Below are 24,459 nucleotides of genomic sequence, written 5' to 3' on the forward strand. Positions count from 1 at the left end.
CTAGACTTGGTATCAGAGAACCAGGCCCTCAAACTCACTGAAAACATACCAGTAGTCCATGAGCCAGTCAATGAAGTGTTCCAGCTTCAGTCTAGCTGCAGGTAATGGCCTGAGGTCCTTCATGGAAGTGTTGTGATGACTCTGGTCCAAGGTAAATGTGAAGACATCTGAAAGCCCTCTTGTTGGTGTCTTTTAAGCCCCAGACTAGTCCCAAGAAATCGCAGTTTTTGCCCATACAGGTGGAGGGTTTCTCTTCCCCAAGTCTTCCCCCACCTCCTTGTTGGCCATTTTCTCCACCACAGACCCTCCATCGTCTTCACTCTCAGGCCATCCAACTTGTCCCTCCCTGATGTGATGACCCTCTTGGAATCTGGGAAAGGTCACCCAGCCTTTTAGGAGCTAAGAGAGCTTCGCCCCCTTGGTCTGTGACTTGCCCTAGGCTGGGTGGAGGCCAGACCAGCACCTCTACTTCCCCTCCAGGGCTTTCCTTACACCTCCTACCTGTTCTCACCCCTCCGGTTGCTCTTTCAAATAGGACCAAATCCTCCCTCTTTACACATTCAGCTTTCCTGTCTTTTCTCTTCCAGATGGGTCTTCACCATCTCCTGGCTTCAAGATCTGTCTCACCTGAACTCAGTACTTCTAGAGGTCATTTTTACATATGACAAGTTTGGGGTTACAGTTTTGTTTCCCAAAGTATGAGGCTTCCAGTGTTAGGTGGGACAGGTTCAGGGCATTAAGCTCATTAATACATAGTGAGCAACTTGTTTATATTCTCTCTGAATTCCTCAAAGAGTCAGTCTCGAGACCACGTTGATCGGTTTCTAACACTTGTTTAGCTTCCTTTTCGGCAAGGAGTGAGACTTCACGCCGGCAGTGGAGCCAGCGTCCAACAAGAGGGAAATAGCATATGATTATTATTTGTTTGATATTCACTTTATTTATTTTATGAGTGCCCTCTACTATTGACAGTTGGAGCTGGTTCTCAAATTAAGCCAGAGATTAAAGTTTTCCATTTTAAATAATGTTAAAAATAAAAAGAAGTTAACCTAAATAAAAATACTAAGTAAATATAATTTAGGCAGCCTGGAACTATGGCATCACACACACAAAGACACACACACCCTAGGTCCTCAGAGTGGTGGTCCACAAGAAAACAAGGTTTCTATAACAAAGCAGAATATCTGCTTGGCAGGTGGAAGAGGATTTGTACATGCAAGCTTCTCTTTGGCCTCAGATGGCTTTTCTGTTTACCCAACCCATGTGTAAAAATACCTCACAACATATATTTTAGTCAGCAAGTGTTCTACCATGGTGGAAATGATTTACTGAAACTTAGACCTTCTCTTGAAATCCAGCCAAAAATCTGATTTGGAAAACCAAGAAGTCCTATTTAGTTTCTGCCGTCATTGTTACCGCACCATACTGACTGGGTAATTAGTAATGTATAAAGTCCTTTAATTCTCTCTTCTTTCATTTGAGCATCATGAGATTGTTTTTCTCTCCTCTGTGGTCACTCACGAAGAATTTGCTGAACTGGATATTTGGTTTTGAATAAATGGAGGTCACCTTTGTCTCTGCTCCACTTGCTTCCCACACACAGGAAAGACTGGATCTTCCCTCCTGTCAGGGTCTCTTGGCAGGAGAGCAGTGAAGTTTCTGTAAATTGAGTTTGTGTGTCTGGCAGCCAGCCATGTCCTGTAGGTAGTTTTTGGCAGGAACAGGTACGTTTGAGGTGACCACGCTGCACAGATTCTATTAAGAGTTTCAGACCATTTCTACCCTGTTATTTTAGATTCTGAACATATTTGTAGCTCCAGAGGTTCAAAAATAAACTATGTTTTCTTAGAAAATGTCTGTGTCTGGGATGTGATAGAAGTTGCAACCTTAAACAAGACTTCCAGGCATTTACAGTTGAACCATGCCAGTAAAAATACATTTATTTAGACATTAAGATCCTAGGGCACCTATGTAAATATCCCAAACAGTGTGGGTTCCATGAGCTCCCTTGCTGATGCACTTTAGCTCTGAGTATATTTGGTCCTGGCTCCTGGAGGGTTAATGTCTTCCAGGGAAAGTTGGAGGCAGATGATGAGTCTTACTTGGTATTCATCACACTCGGTGGTGTGCTTACGTTCAGGAGAATTGTTTCTAACGTAGGTAAAAGTCGTATCACAATCGTTAAGGTAAATTTTGCTTTTAATACTCGAAGCAACACAGAGGATTTTGTTGAGCAGTTAGGAGGCAGGACAACAACCCCTGGCTCACTGTCCGATCATCTGAGCACTGACAGGCCGCACTCACTCAGTTCTGTGGCCTGCCGTCTGTACAGTAGAAACCAGGAGGACAAAGAGGAGAAGGTGGAGACCCCCATGCATGTGGAGTGTAAAGTCTGCTTTATTCCATCAGCATTTCACAAAAATCAGGAATTGCTTCTTTGGTCGGAGTATAATTTTCAAAAAGTTAAAAAAAATAAGACCTTACTCAACTATTGAGTAAGCCGAGGTTGAGGATTTAACTGGTTAAATAAGGGAAACAGTGTATTCAAAGGAGGATCTGAGAAGAATTAGAAAGTAAGTAGATGATAGAGAGAGATGCAAGGAGAGAGGGAAAAGAGTGTTGGAATGAAGTTTGCAAAGTTAGATTCAAGCTGGTTAATGTCCTAAAAGGCGATAAAACAATAATCTTTGGTTATATTTCAGCTAGGCAGAAATCTTTGCACCTCTAGTAGACAAATATTATTTGCAATTTACCCGTCTTCTACAATCTTTACAGAGTCTGGGCCCAATCGATAGGAAATAGTAAGTCAAACAACGTTACACTTCCTGGAAACGTTTAGATGACTCTCACCTAAACACATCAGCCAAAGCTCCTGCAGCGTGGTGCTGCCCAATAGAACTTTCTGCAATGATGAAAATATTCTATGTATATGCCATCCAGTTCGGCAGCCACTGGCCAGATGTGGCTATCGAGCATTTGAAATGTGGCAAGGGCCACTGAGGAACTGAATTTTTAATTTTATTTAATTTTCACTAAGTTTGATTTAAATAGCCACTCGTGATCAGTGGCTCCCATCTTGGACAGCTCAGCTCTAATGTGCCATGAAATGGGCAGTCATTTTTCTACCTTCTTTCCAAATGGGTAACATTTTTCTTAACACTTTGAAAATTAAATCATATTCTAACTATTGTAACAAGAGCTAAATGTGTAAAAGAATTCAGAGAAGGTTCCTTTGGAAAGACTCAGTTCTTTTACGAGTTGTAAAATTTCTTTTGCAAATGTGATGCCTCGTATGCTGGGTTTCTTGCTGGTGGACTCGCCTGAAGTCATTCTGGCCAGCAAGGGAGCCGCTGATGAAGTTAAGCCTGTTTAGAGGGAGCCCAACATTGCATGATGTTTTCCAAGTGAATCAGCTTGGTGTTAATTTTTCCATTAGCAAGATAATAACAGTCTTGTGTAGCTTTGGTTAAAAGGGGCTTTCTGGTTTGCAACAAAGGGAAAACTGACTATTAATATTTCTCAAGGGTTTTAAGGCTTCAATAAGTTAACTCTCCTGCTGCCATCACTTCATTATTCAAAACCAGCAATCAGTGCATTGATAAGGTTGCTTTGATTTCTCATGAAACTCAGCAGTTTCGCTTAGTTTCCTGTTCTTGCTCACTTGCAGGGGTTTTTCCGCAGAAGTATTCAGAAGAACATGATTTACACTTGTCACCGAGATAAGAACTGTGTTATTAATAAAGTCACCAGGAATCGATGCCAGTACTGTCGACTCCAGAAGTGCTTTGAAGTGGGAATGTCCAAAGAATGTAAGTAGAGTCTCAGATCTTTTCTTTTTTCCTCTTCGCCTTATCTATAAATATGATTTGCTTAGCCTCCAAAATCAAGTTGTGGAGGACATCAGCGTGTGGAATTCAGACACGACAGTAATGATACACTACCACGTGTAGGTGCAAGCAGAAATGACATGAAAATAGAATGACTGTGGGAATTTTTCAGATAAACTTTGGCACTTGGTGAAGAGGCAGGAGTTGGGTGTTGTGGGTGGCAGATTTGTATTCCGGAGCACTTTCTAACTTACTGTGTATTTTGGAGCCAGCAGTAACTCAAACTTGTAACATAGCCGCTCGGACACTTCATTTCCCAAGCTTGACAATGGAAGTAAAGAGTTTTGCCTGTATGAGTGAGAATAAAAGGAGACAAGGCACAAATATTAACAGTAGCAGTAACATGCTCTTCTTCAGAGGTGAGGGAAGCATAACTCTTTTGTTGTGAGAGAAACATTTGGGGACTTGTATGTTGGCATTTTTCCAAACTTGATTTAGTTTTTTTCCCTCCTGGCCACCCTTCCTCCACACAATGACGCATTTTATTAATAGGAGAAGGTTTTAAAATAAAAAATTAGTGGCCCATAAACATTTGATAATGGGGATTTGAAATACACAGGCCTTAATACAGAGTATACACTGCAAGAAAGTTCATTAATGGCATTCTCTCTCTGGTGCTTTCAAATGAACAAGAAAGTGACAGGCAGATGGCTTGGCTTAGGCAGGACTGATGAAGAGTGTAGAGACGTGTGCCAGGTAAAGCACTTATGGGACTGTCCCCGTTTCTTCCCATCACTTGGGGACTTGGTGAAGGCAAACTGGGAAAGACATTGGACTGGTGCTGTGAGGGGACTCGAGCCTGAGACGTGGCCACTGCCCTTGAAGAGTATGGGACAGAAAGCCAGGTAGTTCAGCCACGGTCCTGCAGTGGGGTTGGCAGCTTAATGGTACAGGCCCAGTGCCCTCCGGTTTTGGACTGGGAGTGTGGCCGTGGTGGAGACTGACTGCAGGGGGGAAGCATCACTCTGAGGCCGCTCAGCTGGGAGCTGCTGTTTGCTGGGTATGTTTCTTGGTGGCCTGCCTGGCACCACCCCATCCCTTCAGCCTTCCTGACTGTGCCCAGGGCTTAATATGCTTTTCCATCTCCCGGGTTTCCACACTTTAGGGGACACGGCAGGGTTGGGATCGATTCGACTGACTCAACCAATCAACATATTCTATGTCCTGGCCACTGCAATTGGTTCATTTTGTTCATGTAACCTAGGCTGGGCCAATGAGAATGAATTCAAGACTCATTAAAGAAAAAAAAATGATAATTAGATTCCATGAGAATTAAAAATGTCTGCTCTTCAGAAGGCATTTAAATTAATGAAAAGACAAGCCATAGACTAGGAGAAAATATTTTAAAATCATAGCATAAAGGATTTGTATCTAGAATATATAAAATCTCTGAAAACTTACTAATAAGGAAGCAAAGATTTTAAAATGTTATTTTATAAAATTTTTAAATTAATCAAAAATAAAAACAGACTAGCCAATAGTACCCTTTAAACTTGCCAAGATTTTCAAAGACAAAGACAGACGGAGGAACAGTTTCAGGTTCTAGGAGACAGATAAGTAGATTTACGTGTGATACAGATTGGATCCTGGATCAGAGAGAACATAGCTATAAAGGACGTGACTGAAACAATGACTGAAATTTGATTATGGACTGAAGATTCGGGATCAACTTTAAATTTCCTGACTTTGGTCACTGTGCTACTGTTAGATAAGAGAACTTTCTCATGGTTGATGTCTACAGCTAGCTCTCCATGAGTCTAAAAGACACATGTGTCTGTAGAATGAGAGAAAATATGGCAAAATATTAAGAATTGTGACTCTGGATGTAGGGGATACAGGATTGCTTTGTACTGTATGTGCAACTTTTTAGCAAAATTGAAATTTTATCAAAATCAAATTACCAAAACAAAAGACTCAATGCTTAGAATATTGCGGCCGATGTGCACTCCCCCTTCCTGTGCATGTGACCAAGGGAGCCAATAGCCACAAGTGCCCCTGCTCACTCTTCTCCACCCCCATAGGAAGTCAGTGTAGGACAAAGCAGGGAAGAGTAGAAAGCTAGAAATCAGGCCCTGAATGACATCACTGAATGGCTAAACCAACTGACTCTGAAACACTTGCCTCCAGATCCTCTTGTTGTATTTCCCACCAAGTACCCATTAAGGCCACTGGGGTTAGCATCTTGTTCATATGTAAAGTCCTGATGAACAGCAAAGGCCTGAGTCACCAGATAGGGGAACACCTTCCATGTGTCATCCTTGGGGGCAGGGGGTGTCTTTTTCCTCTGTATCGTTCTCTCTGCAGATCATGGGTCAGCACCCCATTTCAGCCAGTTCCCTTTGATCCCTCCAAACTTTAGAGCCACTGAACTACTTAAAATCAATGAGTGTGAAGATACAAAGCTAGTATTAACTTAGCTCAGGCCCCATACCCCTACCTACCCTGCTGAAGAGAAAAGCATGTTGGCCTGAAAGAGCCAGATGGCTTATGTGTGTAAGAAAGACTCACAGGATGATCCCCTAATGTTCCATTTTTGGTCTCATCTTCTGTAGGAATGGATGTGACACTGCCGTTCTGTGGGAGAATTTCAGTTCAGTCTGAAATTATAAATGAGTAAGCCAGATGTGGACGCAGGGTAAATCAGTACTTTGGCATTTATTTTGTGTGGGCTGGAGACCCACTTCCTGCTTATTAAAACCCATATCCTGCTGCTCTGTAACAACTGGCAGCTTGGTTGCCAATTAAAAAAAAAATAATGTTTACACCCAGAGGAAAAAACTAGTTTCAACCCTCAAGGAACTTATCACCTTAATGAGATTTAAAAATATAGAAATGGGAAGAAAATGGGATCATTATGCCCAAGTATACAAAAATAAATATATTTTCCTTAGAAGGAAATTGAAGGGGAAGAAATAAACACTTGGAGTATAGAGACTGAGGGCTTAATAGAATATGCTTAAGGTTGAAACAGAAGAAAGCAGGAAAATATGAGAATCGGTAACCAATTATACCCCAGTATACTCAACTGACCCGAACCCAAGAATAATAGAGACTCATAGAATGTTAGAACTGAAAAGGGATCTTAAGAGATTGACTTTCACTCACCTCTCTCATTTGACACACAAGTACACTAGGATCCAGAAAGGTGAACCTGTTTGCCCAGCAGTCCACGCCTGGCTGGAGATAGAACCCAGATTATAATTCAAGCTGGCCACCTTTTTCTCTGCAATACCCAGATTATAGCAGGATTTGCATTCAATTCTAGCCATAGGTCATGTCAGTTCATTAGTATGTGTCAGAGGTCCTTGGATGCAAGTGACAGGAATCCCAGTATAAGATGGCATAAGCTAAGAAGTCAGCATGTGTGACTGGATGGTCCAGGGCAACACGGCTGGGTCCATGGGCTCACTTTTGTTTTTGGGGCATTGTGCCTCTGTGTCTCTCACAGCTGGTTTTTGCTGTGTTGTTTTCACTCCTGGGAAGATTGTTCCAAGTGGCTAATAAAGATGACCACCAGCAGCTCCGGCTGATAGTCTACCCAGCAAAGAAAGAGCAACTCAGATCCCAATCATGCCACCAGTGCCTCAGAGTGAGTCTGATTGGCCTGATTGGGTCTTGAGCCCCTAAATACATAGCTTTAGGGTGAATACCATGATTGCCTAGATCTGCATCACATGCCAGTCCCTGTAGACCAGGATTGAGGTCAACCCCACCCATACCACATGGGCCCAGAGTATGAAATCAGAATCAGAAAGAGGGGAGCACAGATGACATCCTGTCCCCTGTGGTAGGTCACGTTCCCCAGGACATTCTTATTCTTTGTGCTGTAAGAGAAGAAAATGAAAACAGAACAAAAAACAACCTAAGGATCATAATATCGTAACAGTCAACCTGGACAGGGTGCTTTCTGGACAGGGTGTCCAGTCAACCTGGACAGGACTGTGTTGACCACTCTTAATACTTTATCCCGTTTGATCTTCACAACAACTCTAAGAGAGAGGTTAGTTATAATTCCTCTCCCCCTCCTTTTGGGGCAGATGTGGAAGCTGAGAGATAGGTTAATTAACTTACTCAAGATAACACCATAAGTAAGGGGCAGTGCTCGGATTTGGACCAGATAGTCATATATACTGCACACCATAAAAAGCAGTTTTTAAAACTCTGAGTTCCCTTTTAGACTCTACTTTATTGCAATGGTTAATAAAACAATAATCACACTCCTTGTATATTAGAGATGTACTCCCTAGGAAATAATTGCAAATTTAACTTTTATGGATCAAATTTGGTTTTAAATGCATATGGGGATTTACTAGTAAAAGAATCCTTTAGTGTAGCCCATTAGAAAAGTATGATTATTCCTTCATTTTTCTGTTCTGTAAATGCTGGTGGGCATGCCTTACATTTTCCAAGGGCTTTGCACAACAAGGGGAGCCTTTTTGCAGCGGAATAGCTATTTGTCAGAGCATGAGATTTGAAAGCAGTAACGGCAAGTGAAAAAAATCGATTTTCAGCGGCATTCTAAAAGTAGTACAAAAATTTATGAAGAACTTGGGGAGGAAGCACAGGAAGGGAAGTGACTCCAAGTTGAGTGATGAGCTGCTGTGGGTGGGGTGGGAGGCTTGTAACAATGTCAGCCAAGCAAAGTATGTGGCCAAGCCCTAAATTAAAAACAAGAAATAAAAAAGAGAAACAATAAAGGAAGACATGAAATTTGGGATTGTGAAAGAGATGCCCAGAGAAGCTCATAATACAGATAACCAGCTAATTGTCTGTGATGGGAAAAAGAGAGACGAAGACCGTGGGGCTCAGAGACCAGGACGTGGAAAGCCTGACCATACGCATTCGAGTCAGTGGTGGAATCCAAATGAAAATTCAGATCTTTAAGCCAGGGGTCAGCCCAGTTTTTTAGAAAGGTCAAATGGAACATATTTTTGCCTTTGTGGGCTATATGATCTCTGTCTCAGTTGCTCAGTTCTGCCATGGTAACTCAAAAGCAGCCATAGAAAATACATCAATGCACAGGTGCGGTTGTGTTCTAATAAAACTTTATTTATGAAAACAGCCACAGGGCTGGCTTTGGCCCAAAGACCATCGTTTGCTTACTTCTGCTGTAAGTGGCTCACCAAGCGGCCAGGTGGGCCTCTGATGGCTGCACCATGACCTCGTCCCTGGCTCTCCTTCCACACCCATCAGCTTGCCAGCTCCCACCAGCCAGCCCAGCTTCCAGCCACACTGGCCCCTGCTGACCCAGAGCCTCACACCTCCAGGTTTCTGCAGAGGCTGGACCCTGGAGCTCAGTGTCTCCCTCCTTCCCCTCCGGATGGACCCCAGGAGCCTGCTGAAATGCTACTTCCTCCTTGGAGCCTCCCCTGAACCCGCCCCACACTCCTATTATTCTTTCTTCCCTGTGCTCCTGAGGTGCTTTGAATACACCTCTGTGAGCCACAAAGGCCCTGTATTACAGCGGATGCTTCACCTTCACAGCAGTGAGGCACCCTGGCTTGAGGATAAACTTCTAGAAGGCAAGCATCATGCCTTCCTTCCTTGTAGCCCCAGAAGTTAGCACGATGCTTGGTCAGTGAACTTGGGCTGGTCACGTGGTTAAATGTGGCTATTGTAAAAGACAACCAAGTCCACCATTCCCTAGCTTTACTTTCCAAAAAGTTGTCAGACACAAAACAGTTCTGGGGAAGCAGCTATTCAACTCTTCAGCCATGTGCTTATCTGCCACAGGCCCAGAACAAGTTATTCAACCTCTTTGGGGTTGTATTTTCTACTGGGTAAGAGGAACTTTTGATACTGACTAACAGCCTGGGTATGATGTGGGAATTGATGCTTTTAATCCTGTTTAGACAACAGTGCTTCTACAGTCTGCTTCCTTTTGCCAGTCACCTCCCCCAGAAGACATTAGATCTTCTGGTGGCTTTGCTGTCAAGAGCAGTTGAGCTGAGCGGGCATCTTGTGTAACTGTACTTGGCAAAACGAATTAAGGTGGAACGGCTAAAATGGAGAGGCTGAGAGCCATAGAGTTCGGGGCTCATTTTTGCCAACCCTTGGCCATCAAGTTGTTCACTGCCAAAGGAGAGGTGCCAGGAATAGGCTAGCCATGGGGGTCGGGAGGCCAAAAGGAAAGTGGAAGGTAAAAATTAGGCCAAAATCAAGACGTAGGTAGGCATGGTCCTGTGTGACCCACATGGGTCAGCATGATCCAGAATCAAGAAAATGGAAGGTAAGAATTAGGCCAGAATCAAGACTTGTGTGCTGGGATGAAGGGAAAATAGTGGGCCCCAGATGCTTCAACATTTAATCAGGTTCCCTTGGGCCTCTGGCCTTCAAGATGGGGTGGCCCCCACCCCATGCCTATAACAAAGACACTGCGCAAGGTACTGTGGCTGCCCCAACCCCCATCCTATTTCTTTTCTTCCTGAAAACCACTGGCCATTAATTCACAAAGATAGCCCTTCACATTATTCTTTGAGCTTATGTCTGTAGGGCCCATGCCTTTGAGTAAAGGACAGAACATGTCTTTGGTTTCAAGAATGCCATTTAGTGTTTATTTTGCAGCATTTTTTTTCCTATGACAGTCTCATAAGTATATTTGTAGAATAGAGCAATTGAATAATCTCTGAATTTAGGTGTCCCTAAGCACTCATGGACACCTTCTCATTTGGGGCATATTGAGCTTAAAAACAGCTTTTTATAAAGTCTCTAAATTCCGATGGATACTTTAGACATGAATGTTCCCATGGGTCGATTGGGTGGAATGATTGTGCATTGTACTGACACTTAGATACTCCGAGAGAGGTTTTTGTTGTTCTGTGTGTCTCTCATTTCCCCCTTCGTGTTAAACTTACATTAAAACAAACCTTTGGATTAAACGCACTTAACCTCAGTTAAAATCACTTTTGTTGGTGCACAAATTATATTGATGTGCTCATTGGTTCTATGGCTGGATTTTACTGGCTTAATAACGAGGAAATTCATATTGTAGGTTATCCTGTGTACTTGGGAAATTACATAAAAATCATCATCAGGGCACTTAATGTCTTTCTAATTTTAGTTTATTTCTTCATTTGTTCCTAGCCTGTTACTCCATTTCCAAGGTTCAGTGTGATCATTTTGTTTGGCTCAACAAAGAGGCAGCATTAACCCCTCACCTCTTCTGTTTATTCTGAGGCACGCGAATATCCAAAGAGCCCCCGAACCCCCGCAAAAGTAAATGAAAGGCTAGAAACTTCATATTTTTATACCTGAAAATGCCATGAAAGCTTGAAAATAAAAATCTGCTGTCCCTTTCCAAGCGCCAAATGTTAATGTACCCTGCATCTGTTGATGAGATTTAAAAAACAACAACAACAACTCCGTGTGGGCACCTGTAGCCCATAATGTCAGTGCCGCTGTGGAACATGAAGCCCGTGAACACTCAGACTGCAAAGGAAGTGTTAAAATTCCTTCAGCTTTACTAACACATTTCTCCCTGCAGCCTGTCTCCTGGAAATGTGCTCAGCACATTCTCACCTTAGAAAGAGCAGAAATTTCCAGTACACAACAGGACCCAGCAGAGGAAGGAATGGAAGGCTTTGAAGTTTGAGCTGGGTGCAAATGCGGCCCCACCCTCTAGCTGTCTCATCTTCAGAAACATATAATTTTGCTTCAAGTGGAAAGAACTAGCCTACAATGTGGGCTCACTTGGCTGGACTGTTTTGTGTATCAGACCTCAACGGGGATATTGCATTTAGCACCCTGCTTGGCACACAGTAGTTGCTAAATAAATGATAGCTGTTCTCTCAGGTTCTTCCTCTGCTGGTGACACAGTTGTGTTCTGTGCTGGTTGCACTGCGGCCACAGCTGTCTTTTATTTTAGTAACTACAGCTTTGATCCTCCTGCAGGAGAAAAGGGAAAGGCAGAGGCTCTGTTTGTTTTGAACGGTTTATGACAGCAGTGTCATAACATGCAGGGCCCCGAATATTATGTCACAGCATTAAAAATAAAGCTTGCAGGCATAGTATCTAAAATAAATAGCCGCCTTCCCCCGCTTCTGGAAGCTGGGAGGCAGATGGCTCATTTGCCTGGAGATGCCGGGACGCATGTAATCAGAGAATGGGACGGATCTGAGTGTCATGGAACCTAACTTCACAGGGGAAACCGCACTGGGGCGTCAGAGAGCATGGGCAGGCCCCTGCCTGCGTCAGTCAGCTGGAGGTGAGGCCGTCCTCTCTCCCGGGAAGGGCCGGAGGAGGCGGGGCTCCCTACCTGCCGGCACCTTTCTTCCTCTGCCCGGTGGCCCTCCCTCTCTCCTCCCACTTTGTTGGGACCCTGTGGCCTGCCGTCCCCTCGAGCCATCATCTCCCTTCTCCCAGCCACATTTTAGTGCCCTGCAGGCTCTCACCAGCACTACTTTTTCAGTCAGCCATATGGGAGGCACCTGCAGGGGATGTGGTGACGTGATAGTTGATGGGCACAAAGTGCTTTCCCCGCAGCAGAGTCTCCTGCGGCTCCAGATCATCATACGCAGCAGGGTGAGCAGAAGTAGTATACTGACCCTCAGTGCCCCGAGATCAGAGAGGCTGAGAGCCCTGCCTCAGGTCACACTGCTGGCTTTAAACCCATGGGGCTGATTCCCTTTCCTGCCATCTCTTCAACTACACTTTGCTTCTCGAACTATGAAGTGCTTGTGTGCACTTAATGCTACAAAGTCTTAAGTATCTTCACCCATCTTTGCTCCCAGATCATATATTCTACCATTTAGTTTCTATGATTTAATTTAGTTTGATGTATGTCTGAGTTTAATACCGTATTTCCCCTAGTGTGGACTGTGCGCACAATGGTAGGAAACATGATTTTAGGGAGTATTGATTGGCATGGAATAGTATTACTGCATATAGTGGTAAAGCTACTCCCTTTTCAATAGTCATTTGCTCTTTTTATTACCCATGAGAAGGCCTTGGTTTGATGCCAGTGCCTCCATAGTTAATACCTCTAGAACCTTTGCTGCTCCCCCTTTTTAGCAGAGACAACAGGCAGCCTACCTCATTCTGAATCGTTTTTATTTCAGAGGTGAACAGACGTTCCTGCACAGCCAGAGAGGACGTGTTTCAGGTTTCGCAGTCCATGCGGTGTTTATTGCTCTTCGTGCTCTTTCGTGGCAGCATGAAAGCTTTGTGAATGAGCATGGCTTTGTTCCAATAAAACTTTATTCACAAAAACAGGCAGCATTATGACAAAATAGACCTGAATGTATACATGTCAAAATTCACCAAGCTGTACACAAAGATTTGTACATTTTATTGTATGTACCTCCATAAAAAAATGATCATAGTGTAATTTTAAGAAAACAGGCCATTGACCCAAAAGCCTATTTATTGTTTACCTCTACTTTCTATTTATGGCAAATAATAGTACTTTTATTCTTATAGTAGTCATATCTAATTCTCTAAATTTTATTCAAGCAAAAGGCCAATTTCCACAGAAATCATAAGAGCATAGTGGGCTGTGAGGATGTGAAAAATCATGAAGGTGGTTACTGGAAGGACTGACCTTGAGGAAGTCTGATTTTATATGTTAGCTGGTGGGGTGGTTTGGTGTCCTAACAGGAGCAGAGCAGAACCTGGAAGAGTCTCAGCCCCTGCTGGAGCCCCCTGTAATGCCTCTGTTGTCAGTCAGGGTCCCACTGCCTTGCCCTGTCTTGCTCAGGCCCCCTCAGCTTTCCCCTATCCGGAGCTGTGCACAGCCCCATGATGGGCAGCTGGAGCTTGCTTTTCTAGGATCCGGGGTTTGGTCCCATCCTGATACAATGAAGGGCCAATGAGCAGGTGGATCTGGCCTGGTAAGATTTCAAGTACCTGGGCAAACTGGCAGTGGGAGTCTGAGCGACAGAGGAGGCAGACCTCAAGTTGTGCTGTTTACTCCCCTCTGAGAGCTGCAGGGCAGTGCTGTGGCTTTAAGCCCAGACTTGAGGGCAGCCCACATTCAGATCCCAGCACACCACTTACTTAGCTCTGTGTGATCTTGGCAGGTAATTTAACATCTCTGTGCCTCCCATTCCCTGTCTGTAACACAGAGATCATAGTACCCACCCCATCTGGCTATTGTAAGGAGTGAATGAATTAATACATAGTAGGAACTAAAGACATTTCTTAGCCAAGTGTTAGCTCTTACTGCTGTTCTGCTATGATAATAACTTTGTAATTTGTCATTTGTCCTTGGGGGCTCAGACCTAAGACCCACAAAGCAAAATGTCATCTCCAAGCCAGATGATCCCATGCTGGGATCCATGGCCCTTCATCGCTTATCAGAACCAGCACCAAGGGTATAAACATGGGTGCAGCCCTGCACAGCTGGCCCAGCCTGCCCCAGCCTGCCCGGGACGCGGACTCCTGTCATGTTCCCCAAAGTGCTCCACACAGTAGTTGCCGCTAACCACTCAGCATGCCTGTCATATGATCATGCTATTCTTTCTGCTGGCAATGCCCGTCCCCTACTCTTCCTGCCCATCCTTCAAGCCACCTGCCCCCTAAACACACACACAGACTTCTCTAAGAACAGAGAGCAGGTGTGGGCTCACTCTCACCTCTCCACAGTGTGACATGTTAGTGGCACCTCTATCAGGTAACTTTGAAAGTCACACTTTTTTTAAGTATAGTGGACATGATATAATAGTTTCACAGGTACAACATAGTGATTTGACAAATACATTACAAAATGTGCACAACAGTAAGTAAAGTTACCATCTGTCACCATACCAAATTATTGTAATTTTATTGATTTATTCCCCATGCTGGACCTTTCATCACTATGACTTACTTATTTTATAACTGGAAGTTTGTACTTCTTGATCCCACTCACCTATTTCACCTATTCCCCTTTCCCTTTCCCCTCTGGCAACCACCAGCTTTTTTCTTTGTATTTATAAGTCTGTTTCTGGGTTTTTATTTGTTTGTTTCATATTTTGAAAGTCATGAAACCATATGATATTTGTCTGTGACTCATTTCACTTAGCGTAATCCCTTCTAGGTCTATCCAAGTTGTCCTAAATAGCAAGATTTCATTCTTGTTTATGACTGAGTAATATTCCATGCTGCATATGTATCATAGTCTTTATCCATTCATCTATTGATAGACACTTAGGTTGCTTCCATATCTTGGCTTCTGTAAATAATGCTGCAGTGAACATAGGGGTGCATTTATCTTTTTGAATTACTGTTGCTGTTTCCTTCAGGTAAATACCCATGAGTGGAGTTAGTAGGATGTATGATATTTCTATTTTCAAGTTTTTGAGGAACTTTCATACAGTTTTCCATAGTGGCTACACAAATTTACATTCCCACCAACAGTGTACAAAGGTTCCCTTTTCTCCATATCCTTGCCAACACTTGTTATTTCTTATCTCTTTGATAATAGCTGTTCTGGCCAGTGTGAGATGATGATAGCTCACTGTGGTTTTGACTTGCGTTTCCCTGACGATTAGGGATGATGAGCCTCTTTTCACGTGTCTGTTGGCCATCTGTATTTCTTCTTCGGAAAAATGTTTGTTCAGGCCCTCTGTCCATTTTTAATCAGATTACTTGGTTTTTGGTGTTGAGTTGTATGAATTCTTTATCATAATTTGGGATATCAACCCCTTATCAGGTATGTCATTTGCAAATATTTTTCTCCCATTCGGTAGGCTGCCTTCTTGTTCTGTTGATGGTGTCCTTTGATGTATAGAAGCTTTTTAGTTTGATGTAGTCCCACTTACTTACATTTTTTCTTGTTTCCCTTACCTAGGAAGATGTAACCAGAAAAACATTGCTGAGGCTAATGTCCCAGTTTACTGCCTATTTCCTTTTTGAAGTTTTACAGTTTCAGGTCTTACATTAGGTCTTTGATCCTTTTTGAGTTTATTTTGCATGTCCAGTTTCATTCTTTGCATGTAGCTATCCAGTTTTCCCAGCACCATTTATTGGTGTTGATAGAGACTGTCTTTTCCCCATTTTATATTCTTGCATCCTTAAGTCACAGATTAATTTGAAAGTCAAAATTGATTTTGAGTCCAGGGGATAGATAGGAGTGTGTGTGGCAGATTGCGAGATGGGGGGATGGGATAAGGGAACGGGAGAACACACACAGGTGTTGTCTGCACTGGCCGTGAGTGTCTTGAGGGTAGGCACAGAGTTCAGTTCCTATTTGAGTCCTCAACTGTAAGCCTTATGCCTTGTACTTAATAGATATTTCTGGAATGTATCAGAGGCAAAGAATACTTGAGAAGTAGAGGTTATGAATCAGGAGCTTTTATCTGATCTTTCCAAGAGTTAGAGATTTGAACTTAGGTCCCATTGATGTAATGAGCCTCTTTGTACCTTTTCCATCTTCCTCCTTCCCAGATTTGCACCCTCTGAATGCTAGCATGTTACCCCTTTCATGACCTGAAGTCTTGGTGTCACTTGTTCTGTGGTGGGCATAACCAGATGGAGCTTGTAAATGGGTTCAGAGATTTGCTTTCTTTCAAACATGTACACACATACACACCATCTCTCATCCAGTCTATAACTTGTTAAGGAGCACTATTATTTTACGTACCACTAAAAAGAAAACAGCAGCACTTAAACTAAGACACACTGAAGATTGGAAGACAGGTGGCAATTTCAGAGAGGAAGAAACCAGATAGCAGCCCTGGAAGAAGAGGCAGTGTCTCACATTCTGTTTGCATCTTGAGCTATTTTTCATCCTGCTTTAAATAGACATTGATAAAACCTCAGTGCCCAAAGACAATCCCCCACACAGAGAGTTAGCTGAATAAATATGCAAGTGCTTCTAAAATAGCTGGCAGAGAGCCCTTTGTTTGGAAACAAATGTCTCCTTGAAAATAGCAACCCGAAATTCTCCTGCTGTCCCTGTGTTCTGGGGTGATGAGCGTGGCCCTTAAGCACCTTCTCCCAGGGACAGCAATTCTCTGGAGGGTGGCTACCTAAATTGCTCAATAAATCCCTGCATAGAGTATGGCCTGGAATTTGCTCTTCCTGGAGTGGTATTGAGCACTTAAACCAATCTCTTCTCCCTCTCTGCCATCACAAAATATTAACTATCACAGTTAGGTTATTCCTCTCATCCTTCTCTCTTTAAAGCTGGGAAACAAAGAATTGAGCAATTATCCGATGAACTAGATTAATGGAGACAGGCATCTCTTTAGTACTGGGACCAAGGAGAGTAAATACCCCATTTCCTCAACAGGAGGAATCTTTTTGTCCCATATTCACACTTGATTGTTCTAATACTTCATTTCATCAACATAAAATACCTTCATGATTTTTTTAAAAAAATTCCTGACTCTTTTTATTTTCAAAAGGATATGAGGACAGAAATGTTCTGTTTTGATGTTGGAGAATGCATGTCCCCCATTTCCCTTTGCTTGCTGTTTTTTGGAGGGGGATATTTTATAACATCACTTGGTCAGTGTTATAAACAGTATTTTGATTCAGCAACACTGTCTAAATCTTAAAATAGAATTAAGGAATTTCACTGGGGTTTCAAAATGGACCCACTTAGAAGCCAGTCATGATATGGCTCTTCGAAAAGGAAAGATAAAAGTGGCTTCTAGTAAACTCAGTGGACTTAGGATTTCTTGAGGAATGGAAGAGAATCGAGTGCAGAATGTAATGAGTGAAGGATTCCCACTTGGCATCCTGGAAGTGTCTGGACAAAGCACTTGAGCAATTTTACACTGAATGGAAGCTTTGAGCTCTCAGAAATGTGAAAATGTGCAGGCTCAGAATGTACTCCTGTCCCCCACCAATGGAACAGTGTAGTGAGTTATTTCAGGAAGAGGAACATGAGGGCTTCCTCTTGCCTCTAAGGGCTGAGCAAACAATTGGAGATGACTTTCCCCACATCCCCAAGATAATGATGGGATCCAGGTCTGTGGAATGCAAAGCTCCATTCTGTTTTCACAAATAATGCCTTTGCCTGCCTCTGTGCACCTGAATAATAGAATGAGGTCCGTCAGACTGAAATATGGTGCTGCACTTCACCAGAAAGGCTGACTTTAAAAGGACAGACAATACCGAGTGTGCCCGAGAGGTGAAGCAACTGGAACGCTCATACACGGCTGGTGGATATATAAATCAAGCCAAAGTTAGGAAAACTGCTCGGCGATATCAACCAAATTAAACATACAGGTGTGACCCAATAATACCATTCCTGGGAATGGACATCCTCTGGAGAAATTAGTGCAGAGGCCCCCCAAAAGATATACACAAGAATCTCCTCAGCAGGTTTATTCATAATAGCCAGAAGCTGGAGACAACCCGTATGTTCATTAGCAATAGAATGTGTAAATCAAGTGTGAGGTCTTTGAATAATGGAATATGCATAGTGATCAAAACGGAACTATGTTCTGGTCAGTGGGACAGCACGGATAAATCTCAGATATAATGTTGAATAAGAGGACTCAGAGTAAAAGAGAACATGCTATGTAGTCCCATTTGTATAAAAATTTTAAATGAGAAAAACTAATCTGAGTGATAGGGGTGGGCAAGGTGATTACTCCCATGACTCAGAAGGGGCACTGGGGGGCCTTGGGGAGTGGTGGACATTCTAAACATTAATTGGGGATATACATAGCTATGTATGTATATGCTACCTCAATCAAGAAGGAAAAATGTTTGAGATACGGAAGTAGTGTTGGAGAGGGCCCCAGATGGCCATTCCTGTTATCACAGATGAGACGTGTGATATCCTCTCATTAGAAGAATCCTCTCCTCCCTTTTAACACCTTAAACTTTCTTCAGGAGGTGTTTTGACCTCTCTGCCTTTTCCTTTACTTCTGATTTAGGACCTTTTCCCCTTGCAGCTTTAAATACTTCAGGAGCACCAGAGACGGGATGGTACCCACCCCTGATTTACTCTGAGGTCTCTGAGGATGGCTGTCTAATGCCTGGAATCACGTCAATCCACCTGACAGGCTTTTCCCTTTGGTACCACACACTGCAAATTAATAGCCCGTGGATCCATTTACAGCTTGTTGCATTTTGGAAAACAATTTCAGCTCTCAAATAACAAGCAGCTTTAAAAAAAAAAAAAAAGGTAATATAAGAAGGGTTATTTTCAAACGTTAAATTACCAGCAGTCAGTAAATTCCTCTCACAGATGTAATATAATAAAAATGTGATGTCTGAAACTGTGTAGATTCTAGTTTAATAATTAGTTGACTATCCCTTTTTCCATAATTAAAATCAGAACAAGATGTCTTTTCATTTTGTTTTGTTCATTAAAGGCAAGTGGGACTTTAAATTTGTAGGTGATCAAATTGTGATGGTCTAGAGACCTTAACAAGAAGGTTTAACTGGTAGAATAGACAAACCTACTTTTTTTTTTTTACAGCCTTTAGAATAGAGATTAATTTCTCTGTGAGATTTTTGCATTTAAAGAAAAGTTTCTGGATTTATAGAAAGCCCATTTTAATTTCCTTGTCCTTTCCATTATTTTTAAAAAATATTTAATGTATGTTGATGGCAGAAAAGGAAGCAGTAAAAGTGGCAAGTCCTTTCCTGATACCAGTTAGCAGAATAATTGAATAATTAATTTAGCATCTGAAATTAATAACTGAACAATTTAGCATATCAAATGTAGAGATAAAGACATAAAACTTGTGGTTTGGTGGGATGGTGTATTAGAAAGTTGATTTAGGATATGGAATCACACTTTAAACATATCAAAACTAATAGAAGTATTATTTTTACCAAAAGGGTAAATAGAAAACAAACTAACCCTTTTTATATAGACATATTTATCTCTCAATGCCATCTCCAAAGAATGTAAAAGAGCTTACAAAAGTATTGTTAAAAACAAAAAAATGACAACTCAACAATGGAAAGACAATCCAACTGAAAAGTGGGCAATGGATTTGAATAGACATTTCACCAAAGAACATATACAAATGGCCAGTAAATACATGAAATGATGTTCAACATCTTTAGCCATCAGGGAAATGCAAATCAAAACCACAAGGAGCTATCACTTCACACCCACATCAAAAAGATAGACAATAACAAGTGCTGGCAAAGACAGACAGGAATCTGAACCCTTACCCATTGCTGGTGGGAATGTAAAATGATAGAGCCACTTTAGAAGACAGTTTGGCCATTCCTCAAAGAGTGAAACATTGTGTTACTGTACAACACATTAATTCTGCTCCTAGGTGTGTACTCAAGAGAAATGAGCACATGTATCCACACAGAAACTTGAATGTTCTTAGCAGCTCTATTCATGATAGCCAAAAGGTGGAATTAAACTAAATGTTCATTAATTGAAGGACAAATAAAATGTGGTCTAGCCATAGAGTGGAATATTATTCAGCCATAAAAAGGAATGAAAAACTGATATATGGCACATGGATGACTCTTGAAAATATTATGCTAAGTGAAAGAAGCCAGACACAAAAAGCTATATACTATATATGTATGTATATATATGAGTTCACCTGTAAAAAATGTCCAGAATAGGCAAATCCATCAAGGTAGAAAGTGTACTCGTAGTTGCCAGAGGCTGGAACGACCAAGAAACAAGTAACAACCAGTAATGAGTTTCTCTTGGGTGGTAGTATTACAACTTTGTGAGTATGTTAACCATGAAATTACATACTGGGTTTTTTTTTTTTTGGTATAATTAATGTACGATTACATGAGCAACATTACGTTCACTAGACTCCCCCTATTGGAATTACATACTTTGAAAGGATGAATTTTACAGGATGTAAATTATTTCTCAGTTTTCAAAGAAACAATGGGAAGATTAAGAACTCTTAGGCTGATTGACTTAAGGGGAAAATAGGACAATAAATCTTAGGGTTAGATTAGCATTGAGGTGTATACACGCTGAGCTCCTGTGGTTCTGTGTTCCTGGGAGAGTGAAAATGGGATGTAGTCAGTGGCAGGATCCCTGGTGTCCACAGAGATGAAAACAGCTTCATTGTTCAGAAGAATCACAGATTTTCCAGACACTGATGTGGGAGGCGAAGGTCTCCTGTGAGTCCTTATAAAGAGAGTTCTGGGAGATGTCATTTAAGATGTCCTTGACATTTTTCATTGCTCTTCCTTAGGACATTCCTCTATGTAGTTAAATCTCATCTGTTTTCCAAATTGGAATAAAAGGGCCAGGCCTAGAAAAGCAGGGCAGTCTAGAAACAAGTATAGATATGAAATTGAAAAGAGCACGATAAAGATTGCTACCTCAAAACAAGGGCTGGATGTCCACCTCATTCCATTGCAGATTTATTAATTAAAAGCTCTCTACTGTAAACACTGCTTTACAGATATCTCCTCAGTTTCTGTTTGATTTTCCCTTTTAAGGCAAAGTCAAGTATGTTTTATAACATATTTCTTTTTATTAAAGTATGATTTATATATTTTAAAGATAAAGATCTTAAGTGTAGTGTTTAATATGTTTTGATAAGCGTTATACAGCCTTCTAACCACCTTCCAAGTCAGGATATTAGAGATTATGGGAACCTTCTGGGATTGGAACATTCCAGATTTTGATTTGGGTGGTGGTTATACTTACTGTAAGCTGCTCTGATGTCTATCACCAGCAGTTGGTTTTGCCAGCTGAACTTCATATGCATGGAGTCCCACAGTCTGCTTTTGTGTCTGGGGTCTTCCATTCATCATTTTGTTTGTAATATTTTTCCTGGTTGCTTACTCCCTATTTGGCTGAGCTGTAGTCCATTTTATAGGTACAATTCTCACCTTAATGGGTATTTGGGTTCTTTCCAGTTTGGGGCTATTATTAATAAAACTGCCCTCAAGACCCCAGTACATGCTTTGTGGAGGACGTAGACACATTTCTCTCAGGTAAATACTCAAGATTGGAATTACTGGGTTGTAAAGACATGTGTGTTTAATTTTATTAAAAATGGCCAGTTTCCCAAAGTGGTTTGACCTCCCATTTCACAGTCCATGAGCAGCATTTGCAGATCCCAATTGCTCCACCTCCTTGCCAGACCTTGATATTTCAGTCTTTTTAAATTGTAGCTGGCCTACTGGGTGTGACATGGTATCTCACTGTGGTGTTAGTTTACATTTTCATGATGACTAATGAAATTGCATTTTTTTTATTAAGAAAAAAACTTGATCACAGTTAAATTAGAAAATATAAAACAAAACTTCGCACAGCTTGATCTCATATTTATAAAAATGAAGTTTGAAAGAACTTCACAAAAGAACAGCTCAAAGTATTAAAAGGTGCTGTTATATTCTTTCATGAGCTTATCTGTATTTTTATTTTATTATTTAACCTCAGTGCACATTTGTTAGTTGTATGATAAAGAAAAGAAGCTATTAAAAAAAAAAGACATAAACTCTTAGATTGATTGAGGTAGAACTTCCGTTTTCCTAATTGTCTAACACTTTAACTAATGTCAGGTATTGACAATGCCTTAGATAGGAGTGGGTAAGATGCCGGTGCTATTCTGCATTTGTTTTACCAGCAAAGAACAAATCCATTTCTATACACTTAGACATCTTGATATCCGAGGATGATAACATCTATTATTTATCTCAATTTAATAGACCATAAACCAGGGGTAAGCAAACTTAAGCCTGTGAGCCAAATGTGGCATGCTGCCTGTTTTGTCAATAAAATTTTATTGGAATACAGCCACGTACATTCATTTACATTTCACGTATGGCTGCTTCCTGCTGTAACAGCAGTTCAGTAGTTCCAAGAGAGACCACGTAGTCCACAAAGCCTAAAATATTTACTGTTTGGCCCTTTACAGAAAGAGTTTGCAAACCCTGCTGTAATCCATTCACTTTCTTTAAATTTTCTTTTTTAAATCAAATACTGGCTAAGAGAGTTTAGCTCCATGCCAAACATATGTGCAGTTTGTATCACACCTTCATTTCTGTCCAACTGATATAAGCTACTCCGTGGTATGTGCCCCGCAGTCATGTCTTGTAATGCAATAGGGACCACATCTAACTTCAACTTTGGACTAAATATTCATAAATGAATCCTTTCCCAGCACCATCCCCAAATCTTCTCATGTTAGATGCAGGAAAAATAAAAGGATCTTGTTCTGAGTAGAAATGAAGCTACCTACATAAAACATGGACCTTTTTAAACACACAGAGATGAGAGCTTAAACTTCCAACTTATAAGTCTTTTTTACATTAAAAACAGTAATGCCTGAATAAATGAGCTTGATTTTCTTGTCTAGAAATTGGCTCTGCAAGCAGTTCTGGAAGAAGAGAGAAAAATATTGTGAGCAGTGGCACTGGAGTGGGAGCAGCTAGTGTCCTGGGCTGACTTCTTTTCTGAATTGTCACATGTTATATTAAACCTCATACATTATATATAGTGAACTGCCTTAACATTTACATCAGCTCATGACAAACTTACAACCTATCACCCATGTCTTTTATAAACCACCAAAGAGGAACTTACATGCATGTAAATAAACTAGCCCAGTGTCCTGGCCTATTTTAAAGAGACTCCAAAGCAGAAGAGCAGCCTCAGTCTCGGTTTTGTCAATTGTAATATGAAGATACGTATCCCCACCCTCTCCACATCTACAGGAGTTTGTGAGAAAATACCAAGAGGGCAAAAAAACTGTGAAAGTTGCTTTAACAAATACAAAAGCTTCAGAAACAGAAGGTACAACTGTGGTTGTTTTGGGGGGCCCAGGGCTACAGAGGAACGATTGTATGGGCCTCCCACATCAGACAGAAGCCACAGTGTGACCTTCTCCTGAAATCCACACCCCGAAGACTTCCCACAACGCAGGGCCCGTCTCCAGTGGGGAAAGGTACTCTGTGCATATTCTTGTCCCTGTTGAACCTCCCTAACCTATGTAGCTTTCAAACTTCGCTTATCTGAAAGAGACAACCACCTTCCTTAGTGTTTCCTCTTAGAATCAGATTATACAAACCCGGAGTACACCAAACATCACCTCACATTTGAACTCATCCCAGAGGTTCCTACTGCAGGGGTGCATCCACACGTACACGTTGCTGCTGCAGGGACCCGGCACATTCTCAGTGATTCCTGGTGCCTCTCCCAGTTTTCTTGGATGTTGGAAAAAGACAAGAAATGAGATCCACTGGGGCTTTGGTTCTGCAGGACTGTAATTCATTGATGGAGAAGAGATCCATGTGCCTAGGCATGAATCAACCTCCACAGGCTGCTGTCATGTCAATCTATTGGAAAACTGTACACTGAGAATCCCAAAGGTGAGACCTAGGGGTTGGCCATGCCCCTGGCTAACTGGGTGACCATGTGCAGGTCACTCAACCTCTCTGGGCGTTAACACGTCTGTAAAACAGGGGTGTTGGGATAATGTTGGGTAGGATCTCTTTGAGACACTGCATGATCTGAGCCAATAGACTATAATGAAACATCCCTCTAATTAAGAGTAAGACCTCTCCACTGGAAATCATGTTTATTTTCAGGACACAATTACAGTGAAACCTAATTCATACTGTGCTCTGCTCTTAGTAAAGTAGACAGTTGTTAAATGGTTCGGAACGTAGTGATGTACCAAGATTGAGCTTTCTCACCGATTTTTCTTTTTATGTCACCTACTTTCTGTGAGAAATC

General features: G+C 41.7%; 1 protein-coding gene across 7 annotated transcripts in view; it reads left to right on the top strand.

Moving 5' to 3' along the window:
* RARB (retinoic acid receptor beta) overlaps positions 1–24,459 on the top strand; it is a 368,014-nt gene that overhangs the window by 271,856 nt on the left and 71,699 nt on the right. For all 7 annotated transcript variants that reach the window (XM_037008587.2, XM_073223415.1, XM_073223416.1 and 4 more), the window contains exon 3: positions 3,668–3,809. In XM_037008587.2, coding sequence (XP_036864482.1) covers positions 3,668–3,809 — 142 coding nt within the window. The remainder of the gene's footprint in view (positions 1–3,667; positions 3,810–24,459) is intronic.

Source organism: Manis javanica, chromosome 15 (assembly GCF_040802235.1).
Source record: "Manis javanica isolate MJ-LG chromosome 15, MJ_LKY, whole genome shotgun sequence".
Taxonomy (NCBI): Eukaryota; Metazoa; Chordata; class Mammalia; order Pholidota; family Manidae; genus Manis; species Manis javanica.